Source organism: Falco cherrug, chromosome Z, assembly GCF_023634085.1.
Source record: "Falco cherrug isolate bFalChe1 chromosome Z, bFalChe1.pri, whole genome shotgun sequence".
In the NCBI taxonomy this organism is placed as follows: Eukaryota; Metazoa; Chordata; class Aves; order Falconiformes; family Falconidae; genus Falco; species Falco cherrug.
Window position 1 is genome coordinate 2849043 of NC_073720.1, and position 21008 is coordinate 2870050.

At 45.6% G+C, this 21008-nt stretch overlaps 1 protein-coding gene across 2 annotated transcripts in view; it reads left to right on the forward strand.

Moving 5' to 3' along the window:
- Positions 1-21008, forward strand: part of MYO5B (myosin VB) — a 148950-nt gene that overhangs the window by 16741 nt on the left and 111201 nt on the right. For both annotated transcript variants that reach the window (XM_055698330.1, XM_055698329.1), the window contains exons 2-4: positions 12595-12705; positions 16257-16425; positions 18657-18801. In XM_055698330.1, coding sequence (XP_055554305.1) covers positions 12595-12705; positions 16257-16425; positions 18657-18801 — 425 coding nt within the window. The remainder of the gene's footprint in view (positions 1-12594; positions 12706-16256; positions 16426-18656; positions 18802-21008) is intronic.

A 21008-nucleotide genomic window follows, 5' to 3' on the forward strand; every position in this document is an offset into this window, starting at 1 on the left:
CCCAGTGCCGGCTGTGCTGCTGAAGCCTGTGGAGATGTGGTCCCTTGTCTGGTGCCATCGTGTGCTTGTGCCCTTGGCTTTCAGACAACGCCGAGGCCCCTGCAAAGGGGAGGTCCTGCAAGGGCATCTCCTGCACTGGCATTTGCTTAATGCTCCAGAGCTTGCGTGGCACTTAGCACTAGGTATGTGGGGGAATGGATCTTCAGACAAGATCTAGATCAAGTTCTAGACAGTTGAAGAAAGCTCGTACTAAAAACATACATGAGACATTTCATAGACAGGAAAGAAGCATTACAGCCTACTGCATCACGTTGCATGCCTGAATGTTGCTTGAGGTTTTAGTTATGTTGATACGACTGCTTCTGACTAAACTGTTTAACATCCACGCTTATGCTGAGGCCCTTATGGGATGAGGAACCTTCATCCAGCAAATCCAAAATTGAGAGAAGTGAAAGGCTGGACATGGCATCCACTTGAAGATGCTGGTGGGTGCCTTAGCAGCAATGGCTTAACAAGAAATGCCTATGAACAACATAACATAGAGTATTTCTCTAAATTGGATGTTCCTATTGAGGAGGAGGTGGACGAGTGTGATTTCTTTTCTTGCAACCTGTTGAGCTGACAGCCATTGGCTTGCAGCAGCTGGTTTTCCCGTTAGTTGCTGGGAGGGAGCTGGTGTGGATGCATCTCTCTGGGAAAGGCAATAGTATTTCAAAGGCTGACTGCTGTGGAACTTGAAATGCATGTCATTAAGGGGCTATTGGCAAGGCAGGGGTGCTAAAGGCTTTGGAAATTGTTCCTAAAATACACATTTGGACTCATTGCATGCTTACTATTAGGCAGAAAAGTCTTTGCTGATCTGCATATGAGGTTTGAAAAGGCTGGAGCGGTTTGGGCACCATGGTGATGGTGAGGATTGTGCCTTGCCCCCCGTGCCCGCCTGGCTTCCCACCAGGTGTGGGCAGCCCCAACACACTGTGCAACTGGGTTTTTCCCAGGACCAACGTGCTGATATGTGCTTCACAGGTTGGGCGGCTATAAGTGATGGCCAGATGCAGTGATCCAAACAGGGATATTTTTTTTTTCTTAAGACAGCACTTAAAAATACCTTTTTGAAAATTTACAGCAGACTACAATTTCTCTGTGGTGTTGGACAGGGGAAAACACCTTCTAGCCCAAGGGGGAGATAAAGGGTGGCCAACTGGAAGAAGGAGCAGCTATGAAGGGACATGCATTGCTTCAGCATCTCTCTGCTTTTTGCCCCGTTGTGAGCAGGGTCCTAAATCACTGCTGCCTGCATGGATGTGCAAGACCACTCCTCTTTTGATGCGTTTGGAGGTCCTGTGGGACAAACCCATAATGTGAGTGATGCTGTGGGTTATCTGGGGCCTCATGTGTGCCAGTTTGCCCATGGCAGTGGCTGAAGGTAGCTGCACAAGTTCAGGTGTCCCCATCCAGCCTCTGGCCCATGGGAGTTGCAGGTCTTGGATGGAGTATTTTGTCAGAAAAGGCGGAAGATAGTGGGCATGTATGTTATGAGCCGGGAGCTAGCAGCAGAGTTTGAAAAAGCTTTGCTTTCACAGAAAAGTAAACTGGGTAGCATAATGTTTCTTCAATTCAGTTTAGTTTTTTTCCCCTTGTTTTATTCAGCTGCCTAGCAAAACATGAAGTCATTCCCTAGAGGAGATGTTAACTAGTGCTGCTTGAAACAAGTTGTAGTTCTTAAACTGTGCTGGTGGTACCCGGTGGCTTCAAGGCAAGTGGCACTGGCCAAAGTGTGACCATAAATGCATGTCTTTCCCAAAAGGAAACACATTCCTTGAGTGGGAACTGGGTTTTCCGGTCTTGGAGCAAAACCCTCATAAGCTGGGTGATGTGTAGTGGGATAGAAATCCTGTAGCTGGGGTGTCCCTGGGGTGATGTGATGCTGGTGGTGATGATGGGAAGAGCGAGAGCTGGGACTTACCTGCATTGAAACTCTGCACCTGCTGTCCGCTCAGTGCTGCCTGTGCCCAGAGGTAGCGTGTAACTGCTTGGGAGGAATAAAAAAAAAGCTCCTGTAAGACAGGGAGGAATATATAAATGAGTAAATACATCTGCTGGGTTACAGATGTTGTCCCGTGTGTCGATCCAAGAGACACACAACAGAGAGGTTTTGTTGTGGGAATGGGGAAGGAAGAGACAGCACCTGGTGACTGTGATAGCTTTTTTTAACATTTATTTTCTCCTTCGATTTTCGGTGCTTTGCTGTGTGGACACTTTGATGTTTTGTGATAGCTGTGTTTGATCTGCATAGGAGTGTGTGTTTGTGTGCTGCTGTGGGTCATCTGCCCTTGCGAGGGGAAGAGATAACATAACCTTGGATGCGCCTAACACACAGAGGAAGTTTCCAAGTCAGGGGAGAAATTCAAACCAGAAGGTGAAGGCTAGAAAAGACGCATTTAGATTTTAGATTTTATTTTATTTTTTTCATTTTATGTGGGTGCAGTTGCCCTTCTTGCAACCCTCCCTCTACTTAGGCAGTCTTCTGCATTTTGATCTCGAGCCCTTCCTGCAGAACACAAATGCTGTTTTGTTAGCGGCATCACCCCTCAGATCTCCTCCTGCAATTCAGAATTTAGGGGTTGGTGGAGGTGTTTTTTCCTGCATCCTTCCTTATCTCCACTAAATTTGTTAGAGAAAACTGTATGGGATTTAGGGGATTTTTTCCAGGGAGCTGCTGTGTGGTATAAATAAAAGGCTGCAGGGTATCAGTGCTGGAAGTTCTGGAAAGCCAAAATGTCAGTATTGTGGCTGGACAGCTGAAGTTATTAGAAGGAATAGAGAGGAAAACAGGTGACTGTCTAGCCATCCTGTACTTTCTATTTTATTTATTAAAAAGGAAATCACCTTTTGTTTGATTTTTCTTGGAGATGTGATTTGAACCAATTTCAGCTTATGTCTCACTGGGGAGAAGAGGCAAAGTTCATATGCTAATATAGAGTAGCTCATTGCACAGCTGCGCACCTGAGGGTTGGACATGCAGACATCCTGGAAAAAGCAGGGCTGGGTGCAAATAATGTTCCCAAAGACCTGGAAATTACTGCAATGAAATGAAAATGCAAGAGAGTCCTTCGCTCCAGGAGACATTTTCTGTGCCACCGCCATTCCTAAGCAAGTGGGAGTGTGTGTTTGATCACCCCTTCAAATAATTTGATGAAACTTACTTATATCAGCTTCGTGTCTTGATCCCTGGTGCTGTTCTCCGGGTGTCTAATGTGTCCTTGCTAACAACCCTTATTGCTGGAATTTCTTAATTATAACCAGTAAAATGTTGCTTACTTAAATCCCCAGTAATCAGTTTGTTTTCCTTCAGCTGCTCAGCAATGAAAAGGATGTAGAAAACGGCCTGGGGGTCTTGCAGCACACCCCTCTGGTTAGAAAGTGCTGAAGAAATGCCCCATAAATAAAACTATCGGTCAAAACTCCTTTGAATTAAGCATGCATGGAGTGATGCTCCAAGAGGGTTTTTTAACACATGAGTTCTAGAGAGGTGAGGGATAACTATATAGGTTGATTAATCCAATTACTTCTTTCTAATAAGCTTGAAAATCCGGTCTGATGGAGAGGTTGCCTTGCAATTAAATGTAGATTTTGGTGGTGCTGTTTGGGCATAGCAGTGCTTGGTAGGGAGGATAGCTGAGCACTCAAGTGAGGGCTGAGGTGACTTGTACCCTGAGTTTTGGAAGATGCTTGTGACACCGTAAATGCCATGTGTGTTACTGCAATTACAGCCTAGAGTTGGCCACGTTTTTTAACGTTTCCAGTGGAAAATGTGTCCCCTGACTGCATCTTGTGGCCAGGGCTGCCCTGTGCCACTGAGCCAGGCTCTTCACAGAACTGTTTTCATATAAAATCATATAATGGAGGGTGGTCACTGCACTGGGGAATGAACATGCTTATGAGTTTCCCTAAAGCATCATGAGGCTATGTTATAGATGGAAGACTGTGAAAACCCAGAGTGAAAGGCCATTTTTAACTACTTAATTGAAACCCAGAGGCTGTTTTAAAACTACTTTATTAGTGGTCAAATGTATATGGTGTATATCGAGCATGTTTTGGATCCAGTATATGTTCATCAGGGTGCTTAGGTGGAGTTCAGATGGAAAAGGGAGCTGGGAAGACAAGATTATACCACAGCACTACTCAAAGTTTTGATTAATTGAGAATTATATGAGAGAAGGGTAATTAATGCCAATCAACAGGGATTTGCACAAAGTAGCCTGGAAGGATTTAACTTTTGCAATATGACAAGCTGTTTGGTAGAAGTCATGCTATGGAGACGCTTGACCCCTGTGTGGGGTTTTTAATTAAAAAGGCAAAAAAAGAGAAAGTCTGTAAACCCCCAGTAATCCTTAATGGAATAAAGAAACCTGGCTTGCACAGCTGAGTTAGGACCACAGGTCTCATCCTGATTCCCCTTGGACACTGGGTCAAGGATTTTTTTCTTGATCCTTCATGGTGTGCCAAATTTTTAATCAGTGGCTTGGAAGAAGAGGTAAGGAGCACTGGAGGAGCAGGGTTGGGTGGGTGGTGCTGGAGCGTGGCTGTGAGTGCCCCGTGGGTGCCAGACCCAGGGGAGGTGCTTGGGAAAGGGGTGTTGAGCCGCCTGCTCCAAACTGCTGCTGCCCTGATGCCTGCAGCTCTTTCACAATGAGCTGCAAGTCAAGTGCATGATTATTTGGAGTGGCTTTATCGCCAGACCTTTTGTGCTTCCCCAGCGACTCTGTAGTGATTTAGGGGGGTTGCAGAGCATTCCTCTTTCTGGCAGTGGGGCAGAGGTGATGGTCAGCGTCTTGTAGAGCAAGTGGTGAGTGTCTCGCAGGGCTGCACTGGGCCTGATAGAAGAGAACCTTGGTGCTTTCTGTGGCTCGCTGGGGTGGTGATCCCCTCTCCTGGCGCTACTCCTGGGACACGACCTGGGGTGAAGTCTCCCACCCAGCAGACCAGTTGCTGGCATCTCTTGGTGCAGCTCTCTAATGCTAGTGAATATTAAGTTTTGTGGGGGCTTTGCCAGGCTTTGTAGCAAATTTTCCTGTGCAGCATGTGCTTTAAATCCAGGCTTAGACATCCAGAGGGGCAGCCCTGCCTCGTACCCCATGTTTTCATCAGGCTCCTGGCTGCGTCCTTGCAGCAGGCAGCAGCCTACCTGTCCTGCTGGCAGCTCTCAGCCTTTGCTATGCTAATGCTGCTTCAGAGCAACCAAAGATGAAGGGCTCCTGTGCTCAACCTGATGCAAGGCTGGAAAGGCACTGCTGCAGAAGGAGATGGACAGCGAGACCCCAAGTGCTGCCAGCTCCAGCTAAACAGGCACAGTGCTCCTCCTGTAGCATCTCAAGCTGCTGTGAGATGGTTCGTTAGCGGCAATGCAGGTGATAATGCACATCCCCTGTGGGTGAAGTCTTGTTGACCCTGGCAGAGAGGTTTGGTTTTGTTGTTTCTTAAAGAGTAGAGGAGCAAAGTAAAAATACAAGAGTTGTTGCAGTGCCTGGAGCAAATCCTGGTCTTGCAGCCTACAAGGGGATCGCTTCCCAGCCCAGGAAAGGGACTGCTTTTCCCCCAAAATTAAAACAGAATGGTTTGTTTGCACTGTCCCAAAGCACCTAGGGATCTCTCTGGTTTTGCAGCATCTAATGACTTAATGCACGAGGGGTTTTACGTTTCAGCCCATTGCTGCAGTGAGAGCAGGGCTGTGTGTGTGCCTGAGACCTTGGCTCTGAACTTGTCAGTCTTAATTAAGCCTGAAGTAATGAGCACCGCTGAGACACTGTGGAGGAAATGGTAGGGGAAAGGATGGGAAGACTGTTGGTTACATGAGACACTTGCTTAGCCCTGGAAATTGTCCTGGAAATCATGTATTAAGTAAAGCAAAGCCTTCAAGGGTACCCCCAGTATTTCTGTCCTGGTGTCAGGGCTTGCCTGCAGCCCTGCTCTGCTCAGTGCCAGTTTTACTTCTGCTGGTGGTGAGGTGAAGGCAGTGCAGTGATGAACTGAGGACTTTTAAATGCCCCTTTATTGGAAATGCTGCTAACGAGCCAGTGGATAAATGCTGCAGAGGCTGCTTGTCCGAGCAGCTGAGTACTGCTCAGCTGCTGTGACACTTTATGCAAATCATCATCTTGAGTTAATTTGGGCAGGGGAATAAAATTCAGCAAAGAGAAATAGAGCAGATTTAGTGCTGGTGGGAGACGTGGAGCCATCCATCAGTGTGACAGCTCTTTGGGGGAAGGAAAATAGCCCTGTACCTAGGAGACATCAGCGAAGCGTGTGCATTGCTAGCTCAAATCCAGCGACCCCTACAGTGCTGTGGGATGAACAGAGATGCTTCCCAAAATTCAGGAGCCCTGCCTTGATGTGGCCATGGTCTGGGTGTGCATTTACGTGCTTTCCCTGGGTCCGTCTCTGCACTGATAGCACAAGTAGGATGGGGAGTTTGAGGCAAGATGTACATATGCTTATCGGCCTTGGCTTGACTGTTTGGATTTGTGCATTTTTATCAGTCCTGGAAATACACAAATTGCCTGTTCTCACGCTGAGGAACCAGAGATGTTTCTGCAGCGTGCTGTTGCCTTCCCTTTGCATTTGACACTCTCAGCAAGTTAGTGTTTGCATTCTGTAGTTCAAAATGAGGTGTTTTTTGTTTTTAACAAGTAAACCACTATTATTTTTTTTCCCTGCTCCTTGAGCATGATGTTGGGGTAGTGTGTGTTCCTTGCTGTGTGTTGAAATGCTGATTTGGTAGTCATGACCTCTCCTTTCAGCCTTTTTGGGTTCTTATGGTGAGGAAGAAGTGGGTCTTTTCCTGTTAGAGGTCTTTGTTATGAGCAGATGCCCTCTGACTGTGCTGGGGGTGCTGGGCTCATGTGTGGTGTCCCACCATTATGTACTGGTGTAGAAATGGCAGTGGAGAGGAGTACAACATGAGTGTCCCTGCCTGCTCTGTACCAAACGGTGAAACTCTCTGCCATCCCCTCCTGACCCTTGTGAGGGTTTGCCAGCCAGTGGTACCTGACAGCAAATGAAGAAGCCAGCCTGGGGTGAGATGCAGGGGTCAGTGGGTCCTCGAGTCGCGGTGCAGCTTGGGGAGCTCTGACCTAAATATGGGCTTTGCTTGTCTGTCGGGCAGGGGAGAAATCACTCCTGGGATGAAAAGTCTTGTTCGGAGGATTGGAAAGGGAGGATTATGGTTTGCCATCTGCCCTGATGTTCAATATTGTAAATAATAATAAAAAGTTAATGATCCACAAGTCCCTTACCAGAGAGGTTTTTGCTCTGCTGCTGAAGAACTTGCCTGTGCCTTGCTGTGTCACAGGCAAAGCAGATTTTTCTCCTGAGGATCTGCCAAGTGGGGTAGAATGGATTTTTAAGGCTGCAAGGCACCCAGGAGAGCCCTGGAGCTGATGCCTTTCCATGCCCTCCTGCTGACAGCACCCATCGAGCGGCTTTTCCTAGCACCAGCAAGCATGGTGGTTTGCACAAGCACATTTAGCACAACTAAACAACTCCATAACCACCTGTTAATCACAAGGGATGTGGGATCCTGCTGCAGTGGGCATAATGCCAGTGGATGGACAAAAACACATGTGGCGGTGACCCCAATTCAGCCCAGGACTGCACACCCAGTGCAAATTAATGAAGAGAAGTTTGTTTGCTTTAGTGCAGAGCTAGAAGCAGGTCTGTTAGCATCCATGTACAGTGGCTGCAAGGAGAGTCCTGTTTTTTTGCTGCAAGAGTCTCTTAAAGATAACTCCACAGAGATCATTTAAATAGTGGTTTAAAAACAAATAGGGAAAAGAAAAATTATATCCAAACCCTGAGTTGTGCTGCTTGATATGATCACTTTTAATTTGAGGTAGAGTGTGTATTTTGCTTTTTTTACTTGGGAAAAGCAAAGTTGGGGAAAACTTTTAATTTTAAGTAATAGGTGGCTTGTAAGAGCTGCAGGGTGATGGTTGGACTGTTTCAAAGCAAGCTGCTTAACCATTCACATGCTGTATGTATAAATGCCAGTATTCTGGGGAAACCAGGACTGAAGCTCATGCTGGTTTTTCTTTTGTATGTTTTTGTCCTCTTCAGGAGCATACAGTAATACTGGACCATGTTATTTCTTTTAAGAGTGTTAAATAAGGTTGACAATAAGCCTGAGCAAAGGGGAAAAAGTAGGAGTGTGCTTGCTTTATGAAGAAAAATATCTAGGTAATTTTCCTAATCTTCACATCTTTCTTAGTTCACATTTGTGTGTTCACCTTTGATTTTTCTAAGGTGCACATCACTGTCTCTGGTTGCTACTGAAGTCTTTTCGTAAGTTTTCCTTAACCTATGTGGAAGAACCTTAGTCATGAGACACTGTATCTTAATCTTTGTTACTGAATTCCTAATAGCACAGGAGGTTGGTGTTGTTGTATTGACAGTATTGTGGGTTTTCTGTCGTGCCCTCCCTCTTGCTGCAGTCCTGTTGGAAGGATGCTCCTGGAAAAGTGCCCTTGACCCAGGAGCAGTGAAAACTTCTCAGGGTCAGCTGTGAGTATTGCCATTCCTGAAATAACTCAGGGGATTAAAATCCAATAATAATAAAGACGGATTTGCTGACTTCCAACTTGCCACGAAGACTTGCAGCCACCAAACAGGCTAAACTGAGATAGCTAATTTTTAAGCATTTTTCTTTTCTTAATTTAATGGAAGGTTATACTCTTTCAGTTTAATGGAAGATTATACTCGGTTCATACAGACGTGTCTCCTTCCATGCACACCAGCATCCCTTCCTGATGTGATGGAGCATCCACCAAACACATCACCCAGAGTTTGTTGGGAGTGCCTTTGGCTAGCACCAATGGCTTTTGAACAGCAAAACAAAACCTGCCTCTTCTAATTTAATGTTTGTTTTAATCTGCATCCACAGCAGCATCCTGCTAAAATCTAAATCAAATCAGAAGGTGGGGACTGAATTTATTAAGCTTCTGCTTAAGCTGGGTGGAATAATGCAAGAGGCTTCAAGAGCACCAAATCACTTTGGTTTTATTTGGAATCTGGTTTAAAAAAAAAACAAACAAAAACAAATGCAGATTTTATTTTTTTCTTGAGAGGCTGGACATGCTGAACTGTTTCTGGTTAATGCTAACACATCATTCAAACATGTCCTGCAGGATTAAAGAAATGCTTTTCTTTCTGTCCTCCTGGATGGAGACACTGGAGTATCGGGAGGTTAAGTGGTCTAGCCAGGGTTGTGTCTCCTGAGCCCGAAGTCCAGCTAATTCTCTGGTCCAAGGACTTCCAGATAGACCCACTTGCCCTTTCCCTTTATAACAAGCTCCTCCAGAAGTTAAATGGTTAAAGCTAATGAAGCCAGGACATGGCATATAAAGTGGAGTAATTACTCTAGAGGTGATATTATGGAAGTGGAGGTTCACAGAGATTCTCTATTCCTGCCTGGATGGGTACCTGCCTGGGGACATGGTTTTGGTGGCCTGGTGGCTTTCATCCATGTGAATTTAATTGGCTAATGTATGGTGAGTGAAGTCGCTTTGGAGGGAGCAGGTTACAGAAGTCAAGAGTCAGGGAAGGCAGGCAATGATAGCATGGGGCTCCAGCGTGCCCCCAACATGGGCTGCCTCCAAGGCCTGTCGGGTTTTAATTAAAGCTTGCCTTGTAAAGATCTACGAATGACAAAGTGCTCTTATTTCAGCGGTCTATGGTTTAATATATGTGGGATTTATGGAGGAAAGGGAAGGGTTGGGTGCGGGTTTGTGTAGCCACCTGCCCTGCCTGCAGGGCTGAGCACTTGTATCTCTGCTGGAGCTCTCTCAGCAAGGAGGGGAGGATGGTGAAAACACAGGCCAAAAAAAAAAGGGCTCCTTGTTTTGGATGTATGTGTGCATGCATGCACGAGATGACAGCATTATAGCTGCTTGGGGAAATGCATTCATAACAGCCTGTTCTAACAGCCTGCAGCTACTTAGGAGGATGGGAAGTGCTCGGTGCGGGGAGTGTTTTTGCTGGAGCTGCAATTGCATTTGGGATCTCCCAGCTGGGGAACAATTTACCCCAGGGCTCCTGAGACCTGACAAACACTTCGGTCTTACTGCCTTCTGTACTGTGTGGTCCTCTGCCCCTGTGTGTGTGTACAGAGAGTTTTGAAAAATCAGTTTTATCATTAAAATTCTGTAGTTTTCTGGTCGGGGCGGCTGATGGGATGTGAAGTCTTCCACACCACGTTGTAAGTCCATCCCTGGGCAGTGAGTGCTGAGAGCTACTACCCTCCACCAGCAGTGGCAGAGCCTTGCATCTCACCCGGGTGTTAGGTGGCTCTTGGCCATGGTTGGTGATGAGTTGCTGAGAGGGGCCGATGTGACCTCTTACTGCTGCTGGAGGTCAACCCAGATTTCATCCACCAAAGTGTGCGCAGGCATCATCATGGCGTTTGGGTTGCTTTGGCGTCAGCGTGCTGCACTCTGCATCCCTCTGTCCAGGCAGGTCCATGGCTCAGCCCAGCCCTGCGCACAGGTGGTGAATTTGCATGACTCCAGTCAAGACCAGCAACATTTTGTTTTTGAAGCTGCCTTGGGCCAGGTACATCCTGTTCCTTGGCTATTTTGGGCAGTTCTAGAACGTGTTTGATAGCTCTTCTGCCAGGAGAGAACTGGCACTGGATGAAACCGCAGGGATGGGGATGAAAAGGCAAGCAAGGCACTTTGCAGGAGGGATGAGAGCTGCAGCAGTGGTCTGTGAAGCCCTTCCCGTACTGTTGGAGCCTGGAGAAACTGGGGTGAGGAAAGCTGAGTGATGCATTGCCATCTTGCCAGCTGCACCTGCTCCTTTTATGGTCCAGCCAAAGATGGGGCTTCTGGCTATGCTGCAGGGATGTTTTGTTTCTTGCAACACTGCTTGCTGGAGGGGGCAGGGGCGATTGGGCTGGGGGTCTCAAACTGGCCCCTTCCTTGTGGCAGGGAAAACACTGAAGGCTCATGGGGTGAGAGGTGATATGCTAAGAAAAATCTATTTATTTATTTATTTATTTTCCCTTCTATGATAAAACTGCTGTTGTAGCAATGCATCTGTGGAGCTCCATTAACATCTAAAGGTTCCTGCTGCTGTAGCTATTGAGCAGCTCTAAAAATAATCACATGCGATACATATAAAAATCTATTGCTCTTCAGCTGCAGAGCGGGCTGCTGCTTCTGCTTTAACTCTTGGGTTGCTATGAGAGTTATTTGGCTGTAGTGTGCTGGGGTTTTGGTTTTAAGATGAGGGCCAAACCCATCTTTGGTGCTATGGTACTGGTGTTGCTTGGATTTGCTAGGATTTCCCCCAATGCTTTGTGTTTTGTGTAACAGTAAGTTTATATAGTTCTTGCTGCAATCAGCAGGACGAGTTGGGAGGAGACATGCCACCCCAAATGCCAATAAATAAGTGATTGTTGAAGGGTTCCTGTTGACTGTGTTGGCTGGCTGAGTCCAGCATCAGGCTGGCTTTTATGGGTCCATGTCTAGCAACAAAAGCCTGGCTTAAGGTGACTCCCTGCAGAGATGGAGCAGTTTTGCCTTCCTTGTTGGTCAGGATCTTGCCCTGGCAGCCTCATGAGCAGGGAATCTGGTGCCTGCTCTGGCAAAAAGAAAGGTAGAGGGTGAGGGAAACACATGGATGGAGGTTGCAGGGTTACTGCTGGGTCTGCAGTGCATTTGTCCCAGCTCCTGAGGGTTGTACTGGAGGTCTTGGCACAGCAACAGTTCCTTGCTCTGCATGGGGGGGGGACGCTTTTATGCAGTCTGGGCAGAGTATTTATCTCTGCATCATAAAAGCAATTAAATCTCATTAGCAGGAAGTGTTGCGGCTCTTGAGTAACGCCATAATCTTGTTACATGTGAGTGGTGCTACTTGCTTTTGGATTTTGTCCCTTCATGGACAGTTTGGCTGGGCTGTACAGGTCTGCCTTTGGGATTTCTCCTTGAAGGCATAACGGTGGCCCTAACTTCGGAGATGCTAAAAAGGTTGAACATTGCACCTAAACATTTTCCTGGAACCTTGAAGCCTGTTTGCAGCTTTGCCTCCAACTGAAGAAATTTGCTTTAGTGTTGTCTTTTGCCTGCTTAGCTCCACAGCAGTAGGATTGGGTTAGGGCTTGCTGTGCGGAGAGCAACCTGTTGTTGTTTTGTGCAAAAGAAATACGCTTTGGTGTACAGTCTGCTGGGGGTGAATTGTGTAACTTCATAAAGGCCTCTGGAAGGCTGTTCTGTTTAATTTTTTTCCCAGGGAAATTAAATTCCACATTTACCTTGAGACTCTATGTTACTTTGTTAGATCGATTAGAAGCCAGTGTACCCCTTGTCCGGGAGAAGCCTGATTGAATATCAGACTTCTGGTCTATAATTTGCCCCCAAACCTAAAATGAGAATATTTTTTTTTTGGCCTGAAATAAATGGTTTAGCTGCGCTGACATTACAATGAGTGTGAAATTGTATCCGTGGTGAATTATTTATTTCTGATTTAATTTCTTGAGGTTTTCTTGTGTTTAAGTTTTTTTTTCTTTCTTTCTCTGCCCCCCCTCCTCCCTATCCCCAGAACACTAAGGTTTGGATTCCCGACCCTGATGAAGTTTGGAGATCGGCAGAAATTATCAAGGATTACAAAGAAGGAGATAAAAGCCTCCATCTGAAACTTGAAGATGAAACTGTAAGCTTTTGAACATCATTATTCTTTTCAGTAATTTAAAGCTTTGAATTGATGTGTGAAGAAGACTGAGCCATCTCATATTTTTTAGGAAGTATTTTAAAATGTGTTTTATTGCCTTAGCACTTCCAGCTTTTCCTTGCCTGCTGCCTCCCCAGACGCTTGTGTTATAGTAGGTTATGAGAAAAGCCCTTGACCTCCCTCATCTGTCTTCATCCCCTGGCAAAGCTGTAATAGTCTGTGATATCAGAATGAATTATTTTTTTTTTTTAATAGCAGCAGTATGTTAGAAATATCAGTTTGTGCTTTTTACTGCTGAACAAATTGGAAAGAGCATGGCTGGTAGCATCTACTCAAACTTGGGTACCAATGGAAAAAAATCACATAGAGCGCAGAAGTGACTGCTGTGCAACAGCTTTCTCTACACCTTAGTTTTTCCTCTTTAAGTATAATCTTATTTAAACCCCTTTTTTCTCTATTTTTTAAAAAATTAAAAACTCTAAAAGACAGATATGAGAAAACTCATTTAAATGTAGATGTTTTTTAGCAAGTGCTGCTTTCAAATGCAACAGCAGCCACGGCTCATGGCATGTGTGCAGCCAGTGATAAATCATTTCCAAAGCATGACGGAGGCTGGGGAAGAGCAGTTGCTTTCTGTCCTGCACAAAAACCTCACGTGGTGGGATGTTAGGTTAACGGTGGGGGATTGCAGATGTAGTTAACCATGGCATTTGCATTGGCTGCAAAATTTGGGTGGCTTATGGGTGGGGAGCAGCCGTGCTGCATACCCACCACGAGGTGCATTTCCCATGTGTGGTGCCTGGTGTAGCGAAGAATAAATATATTTTTCACGAAGAATTCCACCTAAGCCAGCTCTCTTCACTGAGCAGGTATGGCTTTCTTTATTATCTAGAGCGTGGTCTGGTCTGTTGCTTGGAAGAGTTAGTAGAAGCCACTTTCTCCAATTTGAAAAGACTCTGAGGAGAGTGAGTAATTCACATCCCCTGCCAGCCAACCATTTTGATGCTGTGGGGAGTATTTTCACCATATTACTTAATGAGAAGATGGAGAACAGGAATGAGAGATGCTTGATTAGACTGTTCATCAAAAGAATTCTTTCAGAGCAGCAAAGCATGGGCTGTATGCAATATGTGAATGTGCCAGGTTTGCAAAGAAAGTCATTCGTGTTGAAATCTGCACCCAGTGCACGGTGCTGTTGGCTATTCCCAGGTCAGCCTCGACTGGATTTGATGTCCTCCTCAGTTTGTCCTTCCAGCACAGGGCAGCTTTCCGAGGAGGGTGTAGAGTGTGGATGGTGCTGCTCTTGAAGATGCTCTTTTCCCCTCCATGGTAATAAATCTAGATGAGGAGATTCACAGATACCACCTCACTGTCCCTTGGAAACAGCAGGCAGTTCTTGTAGGACCATGAGTCACTGCCCCTTGGTTCTTGGTGGGCTCCCTGTCCAGTAGCCCTGTGGCTGGACCTCGTGGACCATCCTGTGTCTGTTACTTCCTGTTCGAAGTCATATCAATCATCATTTGACCATATCTTTTTCTTCAGTGACATGATGCTTATGATGGGCATGCTTCCATCATTCCAGTCAATGCACACAGCAGCTTGTTTCTGCCTTCCAGTGGCATCAGATACCACAGGGATTACCCTTGTGGCAGGTTTTTACATATTTTTTTCTTGGCCTTGAGGCAAGAAGATAGAACCCTTGGAGAAACCAAGCACAAATGCTTAAGGCTTTGCAAGAAACTTATGAAGGGTGTGAAAAGCACTACGGGCTTTGACTCTGAGGCAGGTTTCATGAGCAGCCCTAATGGGTGCCCAGCAGAGATGGGTGCCTGGGTGCAGGTGGGTGCCCATCTCATCCGCAGCAGCTCTTACCTACCACTTGCTGTGCTCAGGCTGCCAAAGTACATCTGCATGTATTGCTGAGTACTGCACCCTCCATCCTTCTTTTCTGGTTGAGATGTTTAGCAGTTCTAGTACTTGAGAGGCAGGATAGGTCTTTACCTTTTTTCCTCTTTAATCTGGATATCTCCCCAGAAACCAAAGGGGCTAAGAAGTCCTGCAAGATCTGGCCTTTTTGTACAGCAGAGTTTAGGGTCAGCAACATGAAAGAACAAGTTGATTAAAGGATTACTAGGTGTTGTAGATAGTAGCTTAATAAGCATGTCGCTGTCATGGTGAAACACGGGAATGGCTCATTTTGAGGTTGTGCAAGAGAGCACGGCTTAGTGTGGGTGCTCCCAGAGACTTGTGTGATGCTTTTCAGTATTAAACCCTGCCTGAACCCAAATCATGTTGGGCTGAAAATATTTAGCAAAGAGGAATGGTGCATATGTGCATCAGATGGAGATACTGAGCATATGTATCTTCGGGGGATTTGAAGCTGTTGAAAGCCTTTTATTCCTGACAGCCAACGTGCATTACCCAACTGTTTAGTGCTTCTCCTTTGTCCTTGTGCTTTAAGTGAATTTTCATGGTTTTTGTCATTTCTGACTGTACCCTGTATGCAAGAGTACTCTCTCTGAATGAAGAGCTGATTTTTAAATACCACAAGGGATCCCTGGTGTGTTTTCCATTAAGATGCGAGACGGAGTGCAGACTCTTGAAAATTGGCATGGGCAACATGGAATTGGAGTATAAAAGAAGCCTGAGGTTGTCAGAAGCTCTTGAGCCTGTTCTTGTGGACTTGGGTGGGTTTTTCTTGGTCTGTTTGCATGGGCAGCGATCCAGTGCAAGTGCAATGGTAGTGATGCCCTTTTGCTTGCACACTGGGATTCCTCCCTTCTTCTGGGAGCTGAGCATTGGGATCCCTTCCTGAGACACCCTGTGGGAAGCAGTATTATAGGCCATTTCTGTTTTCCTTTACTGTAAAGGAAGAAAATTACGCTTTTTTTTTAGCTTTTGGGTCTGCTGTTCATTTGGGGATGAGTCAAAAATTGTTAGCATATGGGCAGCCATATGTTTCAAGAGCATAACCTGGCTCTTCAGGTATTGAAGCAGCAGGGGCTCTGTGCTTCTCCATGTCCTCTGCCTGAAGGGGTGTAGGATTTTGAGTATAAAAGTAACTTGAATTAAAAATGAGTTGAGAAATTGCTCTGATGGGAAGAATATGGTGTAGTTTGAAATGAAGCTGCTTTTCAAAGAGTGTGAAGATGCTTAGGTCAGATGAAACTGTGATTTTCTATATGGTACCTATTACTGCTCAGAGCTGGCTAAAGGCTATTTGCCCCAAGGCTGACCTGAAAACAACTCGGGTATGCTCAGGTTGATGCTTGCGGACCATCAGTGTCCACCAGGACTGTCTGTTGGCCAGCTCAAATACCAAGGGGATGATCTGTTACCTGGTAGCATGTCAGCCAGGTCCCTATAGCATTTAGCTCAAAGGGGCTTTCATTCCATTTAGAGTGGGAGGTGTAAGTATTTTATAGTATCAGGATGGAGTTATGCTTGGATAAGTTAAGTTATGAATAGGTTGTAAGACATTGAAGGGGCTGTTACTTTTTGTGTTCTCATGTTCCTCGCGTGTGTCTTTTCAGCTCTATGAATATCCTATTGACCAAGGAAATGAGCTGCCTTTCCTGCGCAATCCAGATATCCTGGTGGGAGAGAATGACCTAACGGCCCTGAGCTACCTGCACGAGCCTGCAGTCCTCCACAACCTCAAAGTCAGGTTCCTTGAGTCCAACCACATCTACACATACTGTGGTGAGTGTCCAGGCCACACGTTCAGCTCCTGGGAAGCAGTAGGTTAGAGCATGTCCACAAAGAAACCCCTTGAGACCACAAGCCAGGGGCTGTGAGTTTGGGGCATGTGGGACAACATGAGTGCGTGCCAATAAGCTTTAGGTTGGAAAACCAGAGGTGGGTTTTGAGGGTGGGTGCATTGTGAACTTCCTGAGCCTTATGATCCATGTATGTAACTCTTGGTGGTAACGTGTTGTCAGATGAGTTTGAGGCCAACTTTGTGTGTGCTTGGCAGCCTGAGGGGGGGAAAAAGTTGGACCTAGCAAACCACAGGAGAACAGCAGTGTGCCAGAAAGGTGTGATCAGACTGAAGAATGTCCACAGCAGGTTTTCTTTCTGAAAGGCTGCAAAAAAAGCCCCTTGCTGCACTGCTGTTTCTTTCTTTTTCATGATGACTTTGGGGGTCATCTAACAAATTCAAAGCAGGAGGGCAGGCAGCTGTGAACTTGGGTTTGTCATTGTCATTCCCCAGGAAAGGTGGCCTGCCAAAGCCAGTCAAGACAGCAGTTACCTGTAAAGGGATGAAAATAAATTGCAACCTGGAAAAAAAAAAAAAAAAAAAAAGAGGAAAAAAGGTGATTCAGCCACTTTTATTCAGTTACATTGAAGAATATTGAACCCTCTTGCTGGCACTCCAGATGACCTTGTTAGCAGTGGTATAGACTTAATGATTCTCTAAGTGATGAGTTGCAAGATTTCAGCAAAATGCATGGGACTATTTGCGTAGCAGGGTTAAGGCTGGTGTGTGCAGCTATGATTAAGTGTTGCAATTTAGGGTTGTTGAAGAAAAGCTTGGCGGGATCTGACTTCTTAAAGTAGTGCCCTTGAAATACGTGGCCTCAGTGGCTGGTAAGCGGTGACTTTGCTTTACATATTTAATGATACGTAATGTTAGACTATGGGCATGACTTGCAGCCTTTTGCAGGTGCATGTGTGCTCCCAGTGAGCTGCCAGCCTGCCCTCATCCAAAATCAGTGAGGTTTCTTTAGTGCAGCTTTTTGTGAAGGTTTATGATAATCTTGAGCACAGCATTGAGCTAATGAAGATACATGAGTTTAGGCTTAGCTGTTTGGGCTTAGCTAGTGTAGATTTAGCTACAAAACTCTGTGTTGGTGCAGTATACCTTGTGCTTTGGTTATAAAGTAGTTGAGAAAAGGCGAAAAGTGCTTATCAGGCAGCCAGTGCTGAGGCAACTACAGCCCTTCAGCTTGACTTGCGTTGTGGCTGCAGGTGTGTTTTTGGTTACTAAGGGAAAGTGATGCATGACCCTAAAAGAACCGAGCAGCAAACAGGAGCAGGGCACAGTGAGGTGAAGCTGTTGGGTTAATATCCCACAGAGGCAGGTAATGTGACTTAGCTGAACTTTGCCTTTCGTTGCGCTTTAACTCATGTATCCTGTGATTTGCTGTAACTTCAACGTGGCTGTGCTGGGAACGCAGCACCCACTCCCACCGGCCACGTGCTTTCCAGAGCTCCTTACAGTAACATTTTAAACTAGCAAAACCTGAAGGTACTTTGGAGGTGGAACTTGTAGTGCCTCAGTTTTTCAGGGTGCAGACCAGCTCTCTTGAGCGTACAGGTAGCACCACGAGTGGCTTTGCCCCTCAGTAAGTCCTGGGCTCACTGCCTCTTCTGGGCAGGCATGGCATTCCCAGAGCTGAAGAAGAAGACATTAAAGCTTTAATGCAGGCTCTGGCATTCCTTTCCTGTGATTTATGCATTTCATTTTGATTTGAGTACCTCCTTTGTTATGAGCTTTTTCTCAGAATTTAAGCTGAGGAAAATCCAGGATATCTGTTTGGGTCTAGCAGAGCTTTGGTTGCATAGGTACTGCTTTTCTGAAGTGGTGGCTCAGGCACTGTTAGCTCTTCTCACTCCCCTGCAAAGTCTGGTTCCACACAATGTAGGTTATATATTTGCTCTTTTCAACAGTTTTGTATGCCGCCTCTGTAGCTGTACGGGAGCTGATTGCCTTGCTATCGAAGCATAGCACTTTGAAGGAAATGCTGAGATGAGAATTGGGAGTCTATCCCCATTCCTTTGTCCTCCTTATTTTTTTCTTCTTTGTTTCCTCCAGTCATCATGTTTAAGAAAACGACAAATATTGATCAAAAAAACTAATGCAGTTCCTGAAAAGCCTGAAGTAGTAACTCTGTGCTTGGTTTGTAACATGTCTATTTATCTCTTTGAAGGTATTGTACTAGTTGCCATCAATCCATATGAACAGATGCCAATCTATGAACAAGATGTCATCTATGCGTACAGAGACCAAAACACGGGGGATATGGATCCTCACATCTTTGCGGTGGCAGAGGAAGCCTATAAGCAGATGTCAAGGTGAGTGGGTGCACAGGCATTGGGATCGGATCGAACTGTTGGATCAAAAGCAGGTAAATATGCAGTTAAATACTGCAAATATGCAGTTAAAGTGAAGTTGTGGAGAGGAGTATGAAACTTCCAGATTTTCATCTCTGCTGAGAACAGGGAGTCTGCTATCATGCTTTTATATCCCTAGATTGGTATGACATCTCCCCATCATGGTGGCTGTCTTCACCCATGGGTGCTGTAGCTCACTCCCTTTTCTGTGAGATGCAAGACTTGGTTCTTGCAGCAGCCTTGCTTGCATGGTGCAGAACTGCTTTACACTGAAATCTTTTTGAGGTCAGGTATTTCTAATTAATTCTGTTTAATGGGCTGCTGAGACTGCTCGGGATCTCTGTGGTCCTTGGTAGCTCATGGGCTTGGTGCAACTGTGATTCAGATAGGGAATCTTCTGTTCCTGCTTGGATGAGTTTCCTGGAAGAAATTCAAACCACTCTGCAAATGTCATATTTAATATCTTGGAGGAAACCACATTTCAGATAATTTGGCGAGATAATCAGACTAAACCCAGGAGCTTAATGTTAGTCATTTTTATGGGGACGCTGTGATTTTGAGTTAGGAGGTGACTGGCAGATATTTGTAGATACTTAAATCCTTTGGAGATACTTGGATCCTTCAAAGCAGTGTCTTCACCAGATGAATTAGTATGACTTGACTTTATTTCTGTCTGTGGTGTTGCTGAGGACAGATGCAGGATTTTGTTCTTACTAGGTAAGCCACGATCTAAAAGAGAATTTGAGAGGAAGCTGAAAGTTGTTGCATCAGGGATCGTTTTATTACAGTTTTCTGGACTTGCACACTGTTTAGATTTGCTTGTGGGTTAGCTGTGATTTTTATACAGCCCTGGCTTTTAATAGCAAGAGTCAGCACTGAACTGTTTACCAAGGGCTGCAGCCTGTTTTCTGCTGTGTCTTGGCTTTAAGTAGTGAGTTAGGATGCATTTCTACTCAAGTATGAGCCAGAGTTCAATCCAGAGGTGACCTGGAAGAGCACTGCCATGGGTGGAGATCAGATGGATTGTACCCAAACGGACTCTGGCTTGCGGTTCAGACCACCTGCAAGTGTTTGCGCTTTCAGCAAAACCGCTTGAGAAGAATTTAGAAATGTGGCGAGCTGTCTGTAGAAGAGAAGGACTTAGGACTGTGTCCTTTTTACGTGGCTCAGCAGCAAGCTGCATAGTTGTTTTTAGAAGATGTCAAGGTTTTGCTGACCGGCGTGGACAGGACCCATGGATTTTCCTGGGCATGTTTCTTAAATACAAGGCAATTACTTGCTTTTCTGCTGAAGTCTGTGCTGGGGAAGACTTGGTGGTTTCTGGCATTCCTGTGTAATTTTGCAGGCAGTCTGCTAACAGACAGCTCTAGCCAGAGATGCTCATGTCTGCTCTCCTCCTTATCAGAGTAAATCTACTCTTGACAGCCACCTGTAATTGGTAACTGCTGTCTCTGAATGGTTAGGACGCCTCTCTTTGCAGGGGGATGTGGAAATAACCACCTTCAAAGCTCTTAAACAAGATGCTTGCTGTTCACTGCTGCTCTTGTGCTTTTTGTCTTGGGATGATACTATGGTAATTGCAGGCTCGGGTACAAAAGAGGGATTCAAATGGGGTTGAGAGGAGATTGGAATGTGGATTATAGGAATCTGCCTGGTTATTTGTAAAGTGCCTTAAAATGTAGCACACTATTTTCAATCTGAAAGCTTCTGGGTGGACATTGTGTTCTCCGGAGTTTGATTTGGGCTTTTCCCTCTACAGTGCCGCAGTGAGAGTGGTGGAGCTGCTCAGGCAGGGTGTGTGGACGGCCTGTCCCATGAGTGATGGATGTAGTGCATTGGAAAGTACTTTTTTCTTTTTCATTTTCACTGAATTACTGACTCTGTGGGGTGTGTTGTCTGATCTCTGCTTTAGGCAGTTGTGGTGCACGTGAGCATGGTGGGGCATGGGTACTTGGGCAGTTCAGCCATCAGGATGGAGGTCTGTGAGCATGTTAAACCTAAACTGGTGCAAAAACATCACTTGTTTTGCATTGTCTTGGCTTTTAAAAAATTGTATTATGTCTGGTGCATCCGATAGACCAGGAATAAAACTCAAACCTTCAATCTCAGAAGGTCAAACTTGCAACGTGACTGAGTGCAGGCAAGCAGGTCTCTAGCTAGCCTTCTGT